Source organism: Tiliqua scincoides, chromosome 4 (assembly GCF_035046505.1).
Source record: "Tiliqua scincoides isolate rTilSci1 chromosome 4, rTilSci1.hap2, whole genome shotgun sequence".
NCBI lineage: Eukaryota > Metazoa > Chordata > Lepidosauria > Squamata > Scincidae > Tiliqua > Tiliqua scincoides.
The window spans coordinates 96496359-96517124 of record NC_089824.1 but is presented as its reverse complement, the minus strand read 5'-3'; the positions used below and the strand labels follow the sequence as shown (position 1 = coordinate 96517124).

The following is a 20766-nucleotide window of genomic DNA, read 5'->3' as shown; positions in this document are numbered from 1 at the left end:
TGGATGCCATCAGCGCCCGGTCACTTATTGATCTTTAATTTATCAATGAGGTCTGAAACATCTTCTCTTTTAACTTCTATCTGACTTAATTCCTCGGTCAGGAGGGGCCGTTCGGGCAGCGCTATCTGCCTGAGGTCTTCTGCCGTGAAGACAGATGCAAAGAACTCATTTAATTTCTCTGCCATCTCTAAGTCTCCTTTTATCTCCCCTTTCCCTCCCTCACCATCCAGAGGGCCAACCGCTTCTCTGGCGGGTTTCCTGCTTCTAACATATTTGAAGAAGCTTTTATTATTCCCCTTAATGTTGCTGGCCATGCGTTCCTCATAGTCTCGCTTGGCCTCCTATATCACCTTCTTACATTTCTTTTGCCACAGTTTATGTTCCTTTTTATTCTCCTCATTAGGGCAAGACTTCCATTTACGGAAGGAAGCTTCCTTGCCCTTCACAGCCTCTCTAACTTGCCTCGTTAGCGGGCACCCTTCTGGATTTAGTGGAACCCTTCTTTCTTTGTGGTATACACCTCTTGGGCCTCTATTACTGTTGTTTTAAGCAGCCTCCATGCACTCTGGACTCTTTTTACCTTCCCTTTCAACCTCCTTCTAACCAGCCTCCTCATTTGAGGGAAGTCCGCCCGTCGGAAGTCAGGGGTTTTTGTGAGAGATTTGCCTGGTATTCTTCCCCCGACGTGCACGTCGAAACGGATCGCAGCATGATCACAGTTCCCCAACGGCTCCATAACATTGACATGTGTACCGCACAATATTAAATCCAGAGTCACCTGTCCTCTGGTGGGCTCCATGACTAGCTGCTCTAAGGCACAGTCATTTAGCATGTCAAGGAATCCGGTCTCCTTTTCGTGACCAGAACACAAATTGACCCAGTCAGTATGAGGATAATTGAAGTCCCCCATGATTACAACCCTGTCCCTCCTTGTTACCTCCCTGATCTGTTTCCTCATTTCAAGGTCCCCTTCCGATTTCTGGTCTGGAGGACGATAGTACGCCCCCAGTATTACATTGCTCCACAGGCCTGGTAATTTAACCCACACAGATTCTACGGTGGAGTCGGACCCACCTTCAAGCTCTACTTTGCTGGATTCTATGCCTTCCTTAACATAAACGGCCACCCCATCTCCAACACGCCCCTGCCTGTCCCTCCTGTAGAGTTTGTTAGCCCAGGATTGCGGTATCCCACTGATTCTCCGCATTCCACCAGGTTTCCGTTATGCCCACTATGTCAGTGTTTTCCTTTGTCACCAGACATTCCAGTTCTCCCATCTTTGCTCGTAGACCTCAGGCATTCGCAAAAAAGCATTTGTACATGGAATGCCCCAGGACTAGCTGCTTATTCGCTCCTTTGTCCCCGCATCCTCTCACTGTGCCAAACCGTCTATCACATCCCATCACGCTACCATTCCCAATTTCTTCTCCTACTCTGCCTTTGTCTTGTTGTTCTCTAACCTCCCCATCCTCATCCCATAGGGATGAGGAGTCCGGAACCGGATGCCCCTTGGCTCCTGTCGGCCTTCCCCCAGGGATCAGTTTAAAAGCTGCTCTGCCACCTTTTTAATGTTATGCGCCAGCAGTCTGGTTCCATTTTGGTTCAAGTAAAGCCCATCCCTCTTGTACAGGCCCCGCTTGTCTCAAAATGTTCCCCAGTGCCTAACGAATCTAAACCCCTCCTCCCTGCACCACCGTCTCATCCACGCATTGAGACCCCTGATCTCCACCTGCCTAGCTGGCCCTGCGCGTGGAACAGGTAGCACTTCAGAGAACACTACCTTTGAGGTCCTGGCTTTCAGCTTCCTTCCTAATAGCCTAAATTTGGCCTCCAGGACCTCCTGGCTATACTTGCCCATGTCGTTGGTGCTGACATGCACCACAACCACTACCTCCTCCCCAGCACTGTCTACCAGCCTGTCTAGACGAGAAGTGATGTCTGCAACCTTCGCACTAGACAGGCAAGTCGCCATGCGGTGCTCACATCCGTCGCAAACCCCCCTCTCTGTGTTTCTAATAATCGAATCCCCCACTACAAGAAGCCCCCAACCCCCCTCCCTCCGAGGAGTATTCTGAGTGTGTTCAGATACGGGCCCATCCCCTGGAGAAGGGGTCCCCCCTAGGGGATTGTTTCCCTCCTCTCCAGGATGACGTCCTCCAGCCCCGAGACTTCCCACCCAGGCAGGCAACCCACCTGGTTTACATAGGCAGGCTGTTCTAAACCCCCGTAGGGATTTTTACAATTGAATAGTCCTAGCCTTTCATAGAACTCCTCTTTCCAGTTGGATTCCTTCCTGGTCTGGTCTCTCTCTGGCCCTTTACCTCCCACACTCCACTTGACGGCAACTCCTCTCTGCCACTGAGGGTCAGCTCATCAGTATATCAGCATGTCGTCAGTTGGCGGGTACTTCCAGTTGTTTCGAACTGGCAGCCTCAGATCTTCAAGCATACAAGGCGGCAGCTCTACCAACTGAGCCAGACCTCCTGCCCATTTTCATCTGATGTACCCCGTAATGTTCTTGTAGCGTTCTCAGCAGGGCCTCTGTACCCAAGGTGCTCTAGATGTGACCCAAGGTGACCCCTTGTCTGGACACCTCCTGATATGAGCCCTCAAGGGTGCAGCCCACTGCCCATCCCAAAAGGAGTCCTTGTTGTGTGGGTGGCTTCCCCTTCCCCCGCTCCCTGGTCTTTACCTAGTCTGGCTGGGGTTCCTCATGCTGTTTGCCTTCCTTGTCACTCAGCCTTTTCTGGGACTTCCTGGTAGGTCAGATGGGGCCTCCATCCTTGTCCTGCAGCACACGACATCAACGCTACTCACTGGCACCCAGTCCCTGGTCATTCAGGGCCTTGGTGCATTAGGGCATGTCTGGCAGCCGAGCACTGTTGTTGGCGGCTCCCACTCTTGGCCGCAGGCCTCTCCAACAGCCAGTGCAATTCTGGGTGCTACTGCAATGCTGGCAGCCATGTTGCCAGCTCCATGGGGGTATTGTGGCCCACCAGTCACACCAGGTGAGTCAGGCCCTGGACAGTTCTATAATTGCATTTAAAAGACCTTTTGATGTTTCATGTTGTATCATTCTCTTCCAGAATAGCTGCTATTTCCATAGCTTCCAAGTTAGCAGATCCACAGCTTGGAGATTCAGTGGAGATAAGCAGATTGATTACCAAAAAGGAAATGAAGCAAACCAGGTAATTGAATTATGAAACAAATTCTTAAATAGAATCTGATCACTGGTTAAAAAATTTAACTCTGGATTGAACAGCAACTTTACTGTATCAGGTTAAACATCCTCCAAGACAGTCATAAAAATGAAGCACTTGAAGAATTGTTTCATTTTTATGATTTTCTTGAAGTATGAAAAACCCCAGCTTTTACTTCTTGCAGTTCATAATTCATTTTTGACACAGTTAATCACATAGTTCATTGGTCTTCAAAAAGGAGAACTAATGTGTTAGTCTACTCATCAATTGTTTTCTTTGATAACAAAACACTGGATGCACTGTTAAGTACTTGACTGCTTTTTATAATTTCAGGGTTAAGCTAACATTCCAAATATCTATTACTAAAGTGAGTCCCGTCAGCAGTGTTAAATTATGAATATCCAGCTCCCTTGCAGACAAGGTTAATAAGAGATTCTCCTCTTTCTTGTCTGATAATAATGAGGCCTTTTCAGCCCTTGTTCCTTACTGGAGCAACACAACAGAACAGCAAGCTCTTCTAGCTGTACCGTTTTGGGAGACAGCACTTTGTAGCTACTCAGATCTTATAGGGGCTTGCCAGGAAAAATATGTCCCAGCCTGGGGAAAACCAGGCTACCACAGCTCTTATTCCAGGAAGGTAGAGCCTGCCTTATTATGTCAACTTTGGAGGGAAGCAAAGTGTCTGCTAGGGAGAAGGCTCAATATTGCTTAGTTCTCTCCTCTGTTGTTGGCTTGCCTTCTCTAGCAGTGGCAGCACAATCCAGAACACTGCCCAATGCTGCCTCAAGTTCACTGCTGCTGCCTCTGCACTATTTATTAAAAAATAGGCCTCTTACCATGCTACTCATGTGTTTTTTTACAGTTGCGGAAGTGCAGGACTACTGGTTCAAGGGACTGTGTGGGTGAAGGAGCTCCTTTGTTTGTATGGTCCTTGTAAATCAAACCAGAAGTTACAAACTTCTGCATTTGAAGAAACCACACAAAGTGTGTGATAAGAAGCCAGTCGATCAGCTTACTTTTAGTGAGGCAGCTCACATCCATAGTAAACTAGAGGGAGGCAGCATCAGCAGATTCGGGGTGAAGGCCTTCCCGAATCTGCTGCTGTCTCGCTTTTACTGCAATCCACTGATGATGCAGTCTACATCACCTCACCTCATGATGTTTCAGTAGGGGCAGAAAAAATAAACACATCAGTTGTTTCAGTAGATTAAGGGAGAGAGGCCTGGAATACCTCGCAGCCATTCAGATTACATCATAATTGAGAGTAGAATTGCAGAAGACTTACAAAACAGTTTTATGATTTCCACACACGCACCCTGCAGCTTTATCAGAATATATTTGACCCCAATTACTGACTCGGGTTTAGAGAGTTATTAAGAGTTACCCATTAAAAACTGTTTTGCATTGCCTATGGAATTCATGATGCAGAAGCTGTTCATTTTAATTCATCACCGTTGTGATAATTCTAGTGGCTGTGTTCTGAAAACTTTTCAGTAGTCTATAAGTGGTGAGAGGGGAAGTTCCTCCACCAGAATGAGGGCACAATCCTAACCAGGTCTACTCAGAAGTAAGCCCGATTGTGTTCAGTGGGACTTACTCCCAGAAAAGTGAGGTTAGGATTGCAGCCTTAATCTTGTCCAGCAACAAGTCTGGGACATGCCAAGTTACTGATAAGACACTGTTTGCTTAAAAAAAATTAACTATGGGAATGATGAAACAATTTTTGAAGCAACACCATTACTAGCTGCATTATTTCTCATCTAGACTGCAGTGTGATGAAGAATGTTTGGCTCTTGAAAGGAACAGGTAGGCAATGATTTTAAATTTTAATAGAGCTGCTGATCAACTCAGTTATTTTTATCTAAGTAAGATATATCAGAAATACAATGTTCTATGAAAACTAACAAGAGGATGCAACTGGAATATCCTGGAATTGCCTGCTTGTGTAAATGACCAATTGTTTGTTTGGCATATAATGGCTAAAATAACCTTAAGCATCCAAATCATGCGAAACAATAGGAAAAAGGCCCACAACTCAATCGGGGCTTAATGTCATGGATATGTAAGATAGTATGGGAAAACGGACTATGATTATTGGGCAGAGAATTGATTGCTCTCATAGGTTATATAAAATACCAGAAATTATTTGAATCATTCAGGGTGATGTGCCATGTCAAGTGTTTGAATAAAATATAATTTTTAAATATTCGATAATTTTTAATTAGGCGGTTTGCTGAGGCTCTTCATATCGATGACAGTTCTGACCCCTTTAATGTTCGTGCTTCTGCACCCAAATACAGTGATACCTTGAAAGAAGATGGAAGGTATGCATTCTTACTTTTAGGGGTATGTATGTCCCAGTGATTACGAGTTATTCCCACCCAAGCAGGTTGTCCCACTGACTTCAGTGCCAAGCAGTTATAGTTGGAAATTTATTTGGATTTTTGCTTTCTAGTCATTAAGCAATTCTTTTTAAAGTTTTTCCTCTCCATCATCATTGAGGTGGCTGGGCCCAAAGCAAGCCCAGATTGGTGGACTGATCAAACTCCTCTTTAAGGGGAGATGATAAAGTGGAATCTTTTCCATTGTGTGGGAGAAAAAGCCAACTCCAAAGAGAGCAGTATCAATTAAATTAACTTTATTGATTACAATAAGATATGCAAATACTATGAAATTGTCAAGCTTCTTGACACACACCAGTCAATTCCCATGCATTCACACCCAGCCATTTCCTTTCTTACCAGATACACAATAGTTGAGGATTACATTCTCTCATACAGACTGGGGCAGAAAATATGTCACACCTGGGCTGGAAAAACACATGGTGACAGTTCTTGCTTCTCTCTTTCAGCTGGCCAAAATTGATAGATATTACCCAGTCCATACTGAGGAGCAATGTTACCTGTATATTTTTCAGGGAGTGTGTGGAGCCCTACAGTGGCTGCTCAGAGGCGACTCTGGAGCACTCAGCAGTGACTTCATCCATCACTGAGCTCTGGAGTGCTGAAGCATGAGGCTTCAATTCCAGCTGCGTGGCCTTGCAACATACGGGGAGGCTTCTGGGGAGAAGTTTAGTGGTGCAAACTTTTGCCTTCTGCCCATTTTGGCTTCATCTCTATCCTCTTGGGGCAGTTACTCCTGAAGGGGTCATATATGACACTCATTCTTTGTCCCTAAGGCTGGAAATTGCCACTCCTGAGTAGGCACACTCTTAGGAAAGATACACAGACTGTTTACATACCTGCAACTTTCCCTGTCTCAGTGTTCTTGGGCCTTGAAGAAAGTCCATCTGGTTTGAGAGGCTTCCCTGCTAATAGGTCAGAATGTTGTACCATTATCTTCTGCTGGACACTGTCTGTGCTCACATTCAAGGAGTGCTTTTCTTCTTAAAGTACCTGACCTAACAGATTTACAACTTGTATACCTAAACTCTGTTGATTCCTTCTTTGTTATCTCTCTCCATGCCACTCCTTTATTTAACTTGGCATTTTAGTATGGCCAGCTCCTAATTCACACCGTTCTATAGCCTTAGCATTCAAAGGGAAGGGAGAGGTAAGAACGTGAAAGGAATAATAGTACAGAATTCTTTTCTAACAATTACCAATATTCACTAATTACAGCACAATAAAAATATGTGCATCACAACAACCCCAGATTTCATCTTGACATCATAACAGGTTGGGGGAAAGCGTCTTAACAAGCTGCCAGGCTTTAAAGGAAGAGTTTTAAGACTGAATGATGCTTTTCAAGGCTTTGTTCTGGCTCTGTCCAAGTAAACTGCCAGTGCACAAAAAACCACTGAAACTTTTGAGCACTCGCTTTTCTTCCCTTATCCTTTCCTTTATATTGCTGAGGTATTAGAAGATGGCATCTGCAGTCTCAAAGAGGCATATTTTAAAATAAGGAACATCAGTACAGAGAGAAAGCAAAAGATGTCATCTTCATAAGGCAGTGTACTAGCTTATGTACCTACTATTAGCTATTTCACCCAAATGTCAGTTTTTACTAAGCTTAATGCTTAAAGCCATGCCGTAGAAGGAGGGCATCCTTTCCTTTGTGCCTGTTTCTCTAACAGTTTTTCCTCCTTGTAGAAACAGCTCTGGAATAATATGCTTGAAACAATTACATCAGAATAGAAAAACTGTTTGAACTTTGCATTCCAGAACAATACGCGACTAAGATGATTACGGGGCTGGGGCACCTTCCTTATGAGGAAAGGCTACGGCGTTTGGGCCTCTTCAGCCTAGAAAAGAGACGCTTGAGGGGGGACATGATTGAGACATACAAAATTATGCAGGGGATGGACAGAGTGGATAGGGAGATGCTCTTTACACTCTCACATAATACCAGAACCAGGGGACATCCACTAAAATTGAGTGTTGGGCGGGTTAGGACAGACAAAAGAAAATATTTCTTTACTCAGCGCGTGGTCGGTCTGTGGAACTCCTTGCCACAGGATGTGGTGCTGGCGTCTAGCCTAGACGCCTTTAAAAGGGGATTGGACGAGTTTCTGGAGGAAAAATCCATTATGGGGTACAAGCCATGATGTGTATGCGCAACCTCCTGATTTTAGGAATGGGTTAAGTCAGAATGCCAGATGTAGGGGAGAGCACCAGGATGAGGTCTCTTGTTATCTGGTGTGCTCCCTGGGTCATTTGGTGGGCCGCTGTGAGATACAGGAAGCTGGACTAGATGGGCCTATGGCCTGATCCAGTGGGGCTGTTCTTATGTTCTTATGTTCTTAATACGTTTGTTGCACAGAGGAAAGTAGCTTTCAGCTTTGAAATAAAGCTCAATTAAGATGAAGAAAACTTTTTCTCAAAAGTGTACCATAGTGAAATGAGATTTACTGTCAAAGTCTTGACATTGTTCCCTGATTGAGTCATGCTGGAAAATTGTGTATCAGTATGTTTTAAATGTTGTAGATAACTGTATTTCTAGTCAATGATAATTTTCTACTATTACAGAAAAGATTTGAAGTTTGTCAGTGAAATTGAGAAAGAAATGAAAACTCTTGTAGAAGCAGTAAATAAGGTTAGTAATGGGGTGTGTGTTATTTTTCAGTATATCCATTTTAAACATTGCCCACACATGTTGGTTGTGCTCCAGAATAGTACTGGGTTTTGTATGATTGTAATTAAGGGGAAAGAGTGACATAAATGTGGCTATTTTAAATAAAGCCTTGCATGAACTTTAGGATCATAAATAATTTTAACGTCGCTTTTGTTAGAAAAACGACATTTGCTCATAGATTAACTGCCTCTCTATTGCTAAGTAGACTTTTGTGTAAAGGAAGCTGATGCTAGAGACTACATATTTCAGTCTTCCCCACCTTTCATAGCAATAACTCATCTTTCTCTTATTCAGAGCAAGCATTCAAAGAAAAGTCACTGCTTTCCACCTATGAACAGAGAACACCGCAGAATAATCCATGAGCTTGCTCAGGCTTACGGTATAGAGAGTGTGAGCTATGATAACGAACCAAAGCGCAATGTTGTTATCAGTGCGGTGAAGTATGTTGTTCCATTTTCTTGTTATAAGTGGAAAAATAATCATAATAAATGCTGCAATATTTGTCTTTGCCATATATAAACGAATTTGATTTTTACGTGTGCACTGTACAAATGTCCTATGCATTTGTTCTCTGTGTTAGGTATCTTATAAAGAAATATGTTTTCATAAGCACGTCCATTTGAACATGTTGCCCATTTGATTTGGTTCATAAATTAATGTTAACTGAACGTTATAATTGGTGGCATCAATTTACACTTTCATGATCAGCAAGGAAGGTCACCCCCTCACCATTTCCTGTTTATGGGCTCTGTATAATTGTCTCTCATTTTATCAGGAAGAAAACCTCTGTTTATGTGAACTTTACAAAGTTTTTCACTATCAAATTCTCTCTCTGACCAGTGCCCCTTTGTATTTCCAAAAATGTGTCGTATTAAATTAAAACATTATCTTGAATAGTGAAGAGAGAATCATGATAAGAAAACACCTTTTTCTCGTACCTTTTAAAAAAGTTTTATTTCAAAATCAGAATACCAATGAGAATGTGAGATGAAATGTTATCTTCCTCAGTCATTAGAAACATTCTGTGAAGAAGCTCATTGATATGATTTGCTTTCTACAGAGGGAAATCAGTTTGTCCGACAGTAACTCTGACATCGCTTCTTACCAAGGAGAGGCAGACAAGGCCTCCCCCACCTATTCCACATCACAAACAATCAGAGAAGTGAGTATTACTTTATTCAAATCTATTTGTTTACTTAGACTCCAATCCTGTGCAGTGTGTGCTGGCTCATTGCTGATGAGCTGTCATAAATGTGCCATAAGGCGTATTTGTGACCTTCAGCGCCATTAGAGCACCGAAGTGCCGCTGCTCAGCCGTCACACAACTGTGGTGGGGGCATGGGGAGAGGTGGGGAGGAGGCATTCCAGGGCCGATGGAGCGTTGTTAGACACAGAGGCTCTAAATTGTACACCAACGCTTGGGTCACTGTAGAATCTAGTTGCCCCATTACGGGGCTACTTGCCTTACCTGGGGGAAGGGGAAAAAAGTCCCCTTCTTCCGAGGAGGTAGCAGTGGCTGCTTGGGGTGTGCTGGATGCAGCGGCAGCCATTTTTTGTGCCGCTGCAGCCCTGTGCACTGGGCAACTCAGGATTGGGTTGCTAGTAGCTTACCCTGACAGCTTGCTTTGTATTTTTATTAATGGCTTTTAACAATGCATTCATGTGCAAGTTGCTTAGGCGGTAACATGACACAGGCTGTCTCTATTGCGTGTCTGACCACTGCTCCCTAATATGGTACCTTATTCAACAGAACAGCCGCCATGTGACCCAGTTTAATACCAGGTTTCTTAGTAACAGCAATAGTCAATAGAAGGCAATGTTATACAGGTTTTAATGCAAGTTGTAGAATTTGTACATAATTTTATCTTCAGTTTTGTTAGTTTTAGTTATGCATATTTTCTCCGTTTACCAAATGGTTGTATAATATATAGTGCTTCATTTTAAATGCATGCGCAGACTTTTACTACATAGTGGCAAGCTGCCGTACAAACTTTGGTTTGCTTTTTTCGCACTGGGGTAGAGACTAAAAGTTAGAAACTTTTCTGCTGTTTGCTGAAGACTACTGATTCACAGCCCAATCCTGAGCTGCCTGGGCGCCCAGGCTCGGCATCGCCAAGAAGGACTGCCACCGGATCCTGCACCTCCCGGATTACCACAGGAGGTGCCTTGGGAGAAGGGGACTTTCGTCCTGTTCTCCCGGGTAAGGTAAGCAGCCCCGCAATGGGGCTACTCACTTTACCCTTTTGGTCGGCAGTAAGGTAATGGCGCTCATGTAGGGCTCCACGCCCTACATGAGTGCCTTGGATCCTGTGGAGCGGAGCACCGCGGACCCACCTCCTATCCCTCCCCTGGCACACCGCCAACCCGCCCCCCTCCCCAAGTCACACCTCCCTGTTATGCCTCCTCCCCACCCTCCCTTTGCCCCTGCCGGTCTCCACCCTCCCTGCCCCCGCACCTGCTTGCCGGGAGACTGCCAAGCCACAGAAGCTGGGCAACTGCCCCATGCTAGCCCAGACCGGCCCGGCGCCGGGCTAGCACCAGTGGGAGCCCAGCGGTGAGGCTGGCAAACGTGCCTTACGGCACGTTTGTGACAGTGCTCAGCAGCACGGAGCCATGCCGCAGAGCACAGGATTGGGCTCTCATTTGTTTACATCAGGGGCGGGCAAGCATATTGGCAGGAAGGGCACATCATCTCTCTGACTATCGGGGGCCAGGAAAAAAATGTATATTTCAAATTTGCATAAATTTACATAAATGAATACATTACAGACGAAACTTATATGAATGAATGAATTTTTACTGATCTTATTTATAATACACATGAGAACTCTAATACAGACATGTTGAACCATATGAGAACTGTGAACTGTTTGCACAATGAAAACATCCAATCCAAGCCAGAAACACCTGGCAACACAAGTTGCTCAGATGCAGTTTGGGGGGGGGGGGAGGCTAAAATAATGCCCAGGAAAAAGCAGAAAACACATGGAGACTATAAAAGGCCTTGCTCTAACTGCGAGCCAGCGCAGGCCCCAACAGTCTCCAGTGGACCAGAGGCTTATTGAAGACTGGGGGCTCCCTGCAGGCTGGATTGGGGGGTTCCTGAGGGCTGCAAATAGCCCGCAGGCCAGGGTTTGGCCACCTCTGACTTACATCATTTTATGTCAACATCCATTTTCTCCCGTTACCGGAAGTGTGATATAATCTGTTTTATACTTTTACGTGCTTAGACAGAACTTTTTTGTGCATGAAGTATGCTTAATTATGAGAGCAACAACTGGATATATGGAATAGCAGCAAATAGCTGTGAAACTATGCAGATGTACAAGTTTTCCAGCATGCTTTGAACTCAGGAGAGCTGCTGATCTTCAGGAGGAAAGCTCTTGTAAAAACGAGCATGTCTGTGAGTACGCTGCCTACCTGACAGACTATGCTATGGTAGCACCTCAAGGTCATGTTGCAAATTACGCCAAGAGGAGGGGCTTTCTGTCAGCTTGTTTAGCAGGGCACAGGCAAAGTTAGCTGCTAACATCAACAGCACCAGTTCCTTAAGTCAGCTCCTTCACCCCTTTCATAACCAGGCATTTGGGTGCATAGGAGACATTTCAGCCCAGAAGTCTGAACTTCAGATGTGTCTGTGTCCTCTTCCCATGTCTTGTCACCTTCGCAGTCTGTCCCCCATGGTTGGGGAAGGCCTCTCATTATGCACTTCTTGCTGAGAGAGAGAGAGAGAGAGAATGAACTGATGCAGCGCCTTTGCCTCATGTCTGGCTAGAAAGAGGTCAGCAAACTCTCTAACAGAATATCCTGACCTCTGCACTGTAGCAAATTCATAAGCAAGACCACATTTCCCTCTTTAGACAAAATGATGGCTGCTTTATTTTTCTATGTTTTTATTTTTCTCAATTATTTCACTGTTTTAATTTCAGACATGGGAATAGCAGCACGGAGAAAGGGTTCAAAGAGGAGCCAGCAATTGATTACTTTGATGTACAGGACTGAAGAGATGAATGTGTGCTTATGCTGATGAAAAGGAGAAGTGAAGCTTCCTGTGTGTCCAGGGCCATTTTTGTCACAACTCAATCTGTTTAAGATATTCAAAGTTCATCATGCAAACAGTAGAGTTAAAGCGTTCATCAAACTTTGACTCTTCATCAAATTGTGTAACCAGTTTTTGGTGAATGAGCCTATTTAATGGACTGTGGGGAAAATTGTATATGTACATTCATGATCGGCATCTAAAACTTTGAGTAGTTCAAAACTACAAGAAATAACAAATGGTATGTAAGGCATTCTGCTGCACAACAGAATTGGTTCTTGGTTTGGTTCTTACTCATCTGGTTCCCATACTTTTTCTCTCATTGCAAAACTGAATGAAATGTCATTAATTCTTTCAACAGAAAATTATTTCTAGTAAGGTGGGAATGAAAAGTTAAGATTATACAATTAGATTCATATGAATTGATCAAAATCTACTTTTAACTCATAACATGTTGTAAAAATTATCCCATGGAAGTTTCAACTTCATGCAGCTTGTCAACGAAAGAATTGGTGCAACTGCTTGTACTTGCAATTAGTTTCTAATGTTTAGTTGTCTCTGCCATAGGTCCCTCTTCCCAATGTTACGTATGTTCAGGTAGTGAATATATAAGTTGTATATTCATAAATGTATGTTTGGATGTATATTCAGTTTGTTTACCTGCAAACTTTTTTTAAATGGCAAATGGTTTTCTTTGGTTATGCTAATATGTAGCATTAAGGATGTGCTTGGTTTGTGATAGTGAAATCGCTTTTCAATTGCATTTGTAGCAGTTCTTTCTACTGCCGGAAGAAATTGTGGTCAGGCAGCCTTTGAATAGATCTGTTTCGCTTGAAAAGGAATATAACTTTTGGGGAGGGGGAAACATGATATCCTGTTCTTCAGACCTGTCCATTTTTTAATCTCCTTTCCTAATGTAAAAATCAAATCATACCCTTCCTTAATCACCTTTTTCATTGCAAGCTGATCTCGATATTCCAATTTACAGTTACAGGAGTTGTTTGCACAGTTGCTCATTGCTGAAAATGTAGTGTGATAAGGGTGTTACACAAGTGTAGTGTTGAGTCAATCATGTTTGGTTTGTTATATCTGTATCTTGCCTTTCTAAGGCAGCATTTTATCAATATACAGGAAATTCAAGAGTCTTGGCCTATTTGTATCTGACTTATACAAGGACACGGTCAGCACATAGCACCCTCAAGCAGTTGCCAGTGCCCAAGAAGCTCAGTTTCTCAAATCTGGTGCCACACTTGAACTTTTGAGTGCATGCAGGTATAAATTCTTGGTGCGTCATGACTTGGATAAGAAGAGTGACTTTACAGGCTTTCTTATGCAAGGAAAGTGGGCAGATCTTAGACCTAGTTGAATTATTAAGGCTCTCCATGCAGGCACTCAAGGTTAGATAATGTATTCTGAAATATATTTAAACCTTAATAGTTCGTACTCTTCCAAAATTGATTTGTTTATACACAGATTTTTTTTAACTATCCCGTGATTGTATCACATACACTTATTCATGAAGAAATTTTTTTTCCATTTAAAACAATGCTGGTAATTTGTCTAATCAAAGGGATGAGAGAATTTTTACTATATACATGTTTATCAAGGTACCTAAGAATATAGCACACTCGTACCTTTTCCAAATTAATTTCAAAGGACAAATGCATGCAGTGAAGTTACACTCTAGTCATATCTAAAGGTTGACTGCCTGCATAGTACAGATTCTATGTATGCAAAGGACTCTGTGTACATATGTTCCTACTCACACACACAAAGGTTTCTATCCACAAGAAAGCCAACAGATACACATGAAAGCATAGTGGATCAGTTAGAGCCCATCTGTATTCGGAGTCCTGTGCTTGTGCAAACCTGCAACAGCTAAACATGGTAAACACAGGAAGGCTGAGGGTGCACATTTCCATTCATCCCTTGATTTGGACTGGGTTTCCACATCTGCTTACTGGTGCTGCCGCAAGTGGTACTAGTTCATATACAAGGTATTATTTATGGTATCATTAAAAGGGCTCATTAAAAGCACAAAAACAGTTATTCATCTTTGGTGCATAGCAGTTTTCATTTTTGTGGATAGGGGTTTTTAAGTGATTTATCTTACTGTTTCTTGGTGAAAAGTGCCACATCAACATTAAGGGGCTAAATTGGTTTTCCTTTGCTATTTTTGCAACTCCTTGATATGTCTTATTTAGAGCTGAACTCTCAGCTGTTGTTTTGAAATTATCCTTTCCTTTGTTTCTGATTATTTTTGGTAACCTAATGGAGAGAAAGAGGTTGTCTAGACCTTAGAGCAAGCTTTGTAAAGTTTCACAGTTAAGAATAAAGCAACGGAGCACATGGAATTTCAGGTCTGGGGCTTAGTAATGCAGTAGTTCTATATTCAAAACTGCTCTGGTTACTCAGTGCTGTGTATGCATTGATTCATGTGTATTCTAAAGTTTAAGTTGTGAAAATTGCTGTGGCGACCATTCCTTATGCCATTTCTCATGATGTAATTCATGATGAAGTGAAAGAATACTGGTTTAAGATTCGTTTGTCATGTTTATTTGCAGAGCCTTATATAAGCACACACAACCTGCTTGCTTTCAAGTTCAATGGTATAATAAATGATGTACTTTATAAATCTGTAATATAAATATGTAATAAAATTCAGAGTTCAAGTGGATGTCCTTTTGATTTACTTGACAAATGTTTGTGAGACATAAACTGACAGGCTACTGACAGGAAGTCAATCGTGCAATAAATGGAGAAAAGCCACTTTTGAAGGTAACGCCAGAAGAGGACCAAAGGCACTGTTGCTTGTTTGTAGTACTAGCAAAATGTGTGTCATGATAAGCTTAGTGCATGTGTACAGGGAAGATGTGTTGATAGGATCCTGTAGTGGGATGTAGGAGTGGAGGGCTCCTTTCACTACTCCAGTGCTAATGAGAAGGAAAATTAAGGAGAATTAAATTGGAGGTAAAGCAGCAGAGGGTTTTCAATGCCAACTCTTTCAAGATTATTATTAATAAAGCTTACATATAAAATGGAAAAGAGGATATGTTTTCTAGTTATATAGGAGGTATCCAACCTTTATTTTGACCACTCCCAAGAACGTATAAATAGCCAGTAAGCAAGCTTATTCACTAGATTGACTTAAAACTGCTTATTTTTCACATTATTTGAGGAATTTATACCGTGCCTTTCCACCCTGCTTAAGGGCCCTCAATGCAGCTTACAACATATTTCAATACAATAAAAGCAATGCTAAAAACATTAATATAAAACAAAATGATAAAAACAATGAGACAGTTGGATCACGGTTAAAAGGTGTTTCATGAAACTCCCCCATGTCAACATTTGAAAGCTTTCCTGAGTAAAAAGGTCTTGAGACCCTCCCGAAAGACTCCAAAGAGGGAGCTGTTCTCAATTCCAGAGGGAGGGAATTTCACAGATGGGGTGCCACCACGGAGAAGGGCCTATTTCTTGCCACCATCCCCCTCATTTCTACTGGTGGTGTCACAGTTAGAAGGGCCCCCTCTGATGACCTGAGAGGACAGGCAGGATTATATGAAAGGAAGCAGTCCCTCAAATACCCAGGACCTGAGTCATAAAGGGCTTTAAAAGTCAAAACTAGCACTTTGAATTGAGCCCAGAAACAAACTGACAGTGTAGTTGCTGAAGCTACTACCTGACAGAGTGGAACCAGCGAGTCCCAGCAACCACATGGGTAGCCGCATTCTGCACTTACTGTTTTCAAACCATTTTCAGAGGCAGTCCCGTGTAGGGTGCATTGCAGTAATCTAATCTAGATCTAGTAATCTAATCTAGGTGAGCTAGAATATGGGTCGCTAGGATATGGGTCACCATGGCCCAGGTCTGAGCGACCCAGATATGGTCACAGCTGGCGAATCAGCCGAGGCTGAGTAAAGGCTCACCTGGTGACATCTGCCACCTGGGAATCCAGGAGCAGCTGCAGATCCAGGAGCAGTCCTAAGCTGCAGACCTGCTCCTTCAGAAGGAGTGCAACTCCATTCAGAGCAGGCTGATAGTCCAATACCCAAGTCGTGGACTTCCAGATCAGGGGAACCTCTGACTTATCAGGATTTAATTTCAGCTTGTACACCCACATCCAGCTCCCAACTGCCTCCAGACAGCGATCCAGAACTTTGACTCCCTCTCAGAATCAGGATGAGAGAAAGAACCCTACCCCAAACCTCTGGATGACCTCTCCCAGTGGTTTCATGTAGATGTTGAACAGCATGGGAGAATAGAATGGAACTTTGCGGCACCCCACATCTAAGAGGCCAGAGTGCCAAACAAGCATCTCCTAGCGCCACCTTCTGGGACCTTCCAGCCAGGAAGAAATGGAACCACTGCAAAACAGGGCCTCCAAGCCCCAACTCAACCAACTGACCAGAAGGACACCATGGTCGATGGTGTTGAAGGCTGCTGAAAGGTCCAGCAGAACGAACAGGGACGCACTCCCACTGTCCATTCCCTGGCACAGGTCATCCACCAAGGTGACCAATGCAGTCTCTGTCCCAAAACCCGGCCTGAAGCCAGACTGGAACAGATCCAGGTAATCAGCGTCCTCCAGGACCCTCTGGAACTGGGACACCACCACCCGCTTGATCACCTTGCCCAAAAAAGGAATATTTGAGACTGGCTGAAAGTTGTTCAAATTAGTGGGATCCAAAAATAAAAAATAATCCAGGGAGGGTTCCTTCAGGCGAACTACTGCCTACTTCAAGGTTGACAGCAACACCCCCTCCCTCAGAGATGAACTCACTACCCTCTCTGTCCACTCGGCCAGCTCTTCCTGGGTGGTTACAATTAGCCATACTGGACAAGAGTCAAGTGTGCAAGATGATGGCTTCACGCTCCAGAGAATCCTGTACAAAGCATCAGGTTCTACAAGCTGAAAAATATAAACAACTATTCTTTCTTCAAGGAACTTCGGATGGCCTACATTATTCTTCCTTTTATGCTCACAGCAACCTTGGAGGTAGGTTAGGCTAAGACAGTTGTTCCCAACCTGGAGGTCATGAAGCAATTTTCACAGGGTCACAGAGAGCTGGATGCCACCATCTCGGAACAAGGCTGGAAGTTCCTGCCTCAGCCCCTCACTCTGCAGCAGCAAAACACAGAACTGGCCACAGTGACAGGCCCAGGAAAAGACAAATTGGACTGCATCACTTGCTGCGGCTCCTGCATTTCCCAATGGTCAAGGGTTGCCTTGCCCAAGTGCTAGGCCAGGGTTTCTCTCCCAGCAGCTGATGCCAGGGCTCCACCAAGCAGGCACATTGCATAAGAACATAAGAACAGCCCCACTGGATCAGGCCATAGGCCCATCTAGTCCAGCTTCCTGTATCTCACAGCGGCCCACCAAATGCCCCAGGGAGCACACCAGATAACAAGAGACCTCATCCTGGTGCCCTCCCCTACATCTGGCATTCTGACTTAACCCATTGCACTTTAACATGGCCTGGCATGTGAAGATGTCAGCAGGCTGTGCATACCTGTTTTGCCAGATTCCAAGGCCAAGCTCTGCCAGGAGAATTATGCCCACTTTAAGCAAATTAGCTCCCTTTCTTTCCCCCCAAAAATGACCCTGGTTCTGCCCTGCTAGACTCCACCACCAGGGTAGCTTGCCTGTTTAAACTGCAGGGACCCAGTTCCTAAGGCAGCAGTCCTTCCCAGTATAGCAGCACACCTCAGCTCTCCAGCTCTCCTGTTTGAGTTAGTCACAAAGTCAGTCAGTTTCCAGGGCAAAGTCCATAAGCCAAGTCACAGTCGGAGGTCAGATTCCAAAGTCAATAAGCCAAGTCAGTCAGTCTCCTTCTACAACCCACACCCCCCTTCCTGCCTCAGGTGCTCCTTATATCCCTGAGGGCCCTATTGCCTTCAAGTGGCTGCAGCTGTGCAGCACACTCTGCTGGATGCCCAGACCTTACCCTTAAAGGGGCCACTGCTGACACCACATCTACTTCCTCGACAAATCTTCGGCGATTCCAATACAATACCCACGTCTCAGCACATAGGGAAGAGAATGGGATTGGGCATGCATCCTCATCAAAGTTGGGGAGAAAGACATTGTCCTCACTGCACCTGCTTGGGACCCCTTTGCTCCTGGGGATAGGTGAAGGAAAACTGCCCCTTTGCCCCCATCCCCATCCAAAAAAATAGGGCAAAGGAAAGAAAATGTTCTAGATCGCACCATGCAGGACACACAGAAATGGAACACTAGCTTCATGCCATCTAATCTTGTCTTGAATTGTCTAGGTCAGTGGTTCTCACACATTTAGCACTGGGACCCACCTGGACAGAATGAGAATCTGTTGGGACCCACCGGAAGTGATGTCATGACCAGAAGTGACATCATCAAGCAGGAAAATTTTTAACTATCCTAGGCTGCAATCCTACCTGCACTTACCCGGGAGTAAGTTTCCTTTACTATCCTTGTTAAAAGAATATACATAGCAGTTTGTTAAAAGTACAGGTCTATAACATATCCCCAAATGCAGTCACATATCATGGTAGCATCAAGTCTAATATATTAAAAATAAAATATTGACATGAATGGGGACCCACCTGAAATTGTCTCATGACCCACCCAACCCACAGTTTGAGAAACACTGGTCTAGGTGTATGTATGTACGTGAAGTGGAGTGATTCACAGTCTCTCCTCTTCCTCAGGCTGTGAGGCTGTGGCAAAGCTGCTCCCTCTGAACCTCCACTCTGCAATATGGGGACATAATAATACTGACCTACACAGCTTTTCAGTCTCCCTTCTTCCTCTACTCCCTCCTTTGTGGGACCACATAAATAACAAAAGTACAAGAACAAAAATTTTTTCTCAAAGGTTTAATTTTTATTTCTCTTCAGAAATCTGAACCCATAAATAATGTAATTATTCAGAAAACTTTCTTAAATTTCGCTTCACCACCTTGATCCGAAATGCCACAGAAAAGCCACACTGCATTTTGTGAAATGTTGTTCCCAGCCTGTGGGTTGGTCGCATGAAGCTAGGCGCCATCCATCTATTTCTTGAAATGGGGATATTCATGAGTAGAACTTTTAAATGTGATTTATTTAAAAAATGTGATTTATTAAAAACAATGACTTCCTCCTTAACCCAGTTTCGCCCAGCCCATAGGTGTACAGATTTGATCCCAGTTGCATATATGCAATGCTGGGCAGAAATGGCTTTTAATGTCTTCACTTCTGGCCCTGCCAGCACAATTATGTCACTTCCTGTTTCATGACATCACTTCCAGCCCTAGATCTTTGGGGGATCCTGTCAGGTTGGTCTCAGTTCTTAAAAGGTTGGGAACCACTGGGCTAAGAGATAGTGATTGGCTCAAGGTTACCCAGGAAACTGCTATAATGTCTATCAGATTCAGGCTTTTTTTACCACTACATTTGGTACCCAACACTGGTGTCGCTAAGGGGGTGCAGGGGTGTGTGGGCCGCACCAGGTGACATGCTGGGGGGGTGACACGCCCTGAGGGGAGGACGCGCTAACATTGCAGGGTTAGGAGCTACCCCATCATGCCATACACCGTTGGATGGGAAATGGCCAGCGGAGTGCAGTGCAGAATTGAAACAGCTCCTTTCGTTCAATTGTTATGGCCAAAAGACCAGGAAGAAAAAATGCATGGAGCCCAATGGAAAATGAAAGTGAGCTGTATCACACATTTACTCATGAGTAGGCATACTCGTCATAGTCCGTCAGAAAGGGCAGGCCGAGAGGAATCCAACAACACCAGAATGGTCCCAATCCAATGAATGCAGCCCCCCCAAAAACCTGAGAGGCTCCCCCCTCCCAACTGTGAGTCTAAGCCCGAAACAAAGACACGTGGCCATGTTTACTCACAAGTAGGCAGACTTGCCTTAGTCGAGGCAGGCTGAGAGGCTCCAAGGATGTCAGAATGGTCCTCATCCAATGAGTGCAGCCCCCAAAAACACCGGAGAAGGAGGTTCCTCCCTCCCAGCTGCCTCCCTCCCAGTCTATGGAGCCCTATGGAAAGCAAAGCATCCTCACAGTCACATTTACTTGCGAGTAGGCATACGTGCCTTGGCTGGTGCTCAGGCCAGGCAAAGGGGAATGTGAGGACATCAGAAGGGTCCTGATCCGATGGAGCTGCTCCAGAAGGCAGCCTCCCCCCCCCTTAAAAAGAACAAAAAGGAGGTTTGAATGGTAAGGAGAAAGTTTTCTATTTTGCACTTGTGAAGCCAGGTGGGTCTTTATTCTGATGTGCCTGAAATAGAAGAACTTTAAACTGGGCACTGTGGAGGGCTGAAGAGCTCACTGATTTTTTTTTTTTTGGGGGGGGGGTTGTTATTGCAAGAAGACTACAGAGTAAGCTCCATTGACCACTATGGGACTTACTTCAGAGTAGACATGCATAGGATTGGGCTCACAGGTTGCAATCCTACCCACACTTTCCTGAGAGTAAG

General features: G+C 44.3%; 1 protein-coding gene across 2 annotated transcripts in view; it reads left to right on the top strand.

The window, feature by feature from the left end:
• Window positions 1-14989, top strand: part of NFX1 (nuclear transcription factor, X-box binding 1) — a 49127-nt gene extending 34138 nt beyond the window's left edge. Inside the window, exons 18-24 of one of the 2 annotated variants that reach the window (XM_066625231.1) lie at window positions 3087-3188; window positions 4965-5006; window positions 5426-5524; window positions 8168-8234; window positions 8568-8713; window positions 9334-9435; window positions 12203-14989. In XM_066625231.1, coding sequence (XP_066481328.1) covers window positions 3087-3188; window positions 4965-5006; window positions 5426-5524; window positions 8168-8234; window positions 8568-8713; window positions 9334-9435; window positions 12203-12275 — 631 coding nt within the window. In that variant the 3' untranslated portion in view covers window positions 12276-14989. Of the gene's footprint in view, window positions 1-3086; window positions 3189-4964; window positions 5007-5425; window positions 5525-8167; window positions 8235-8567; window positions 8714-9333; window positions 9436-12202 lie in introns of those variants that run through there. The other variant, XM_066625232.1, reaches the window with a different exon arrangement.
• Window positions 14990-20766: the final 5777 nt, after the last annotated feature.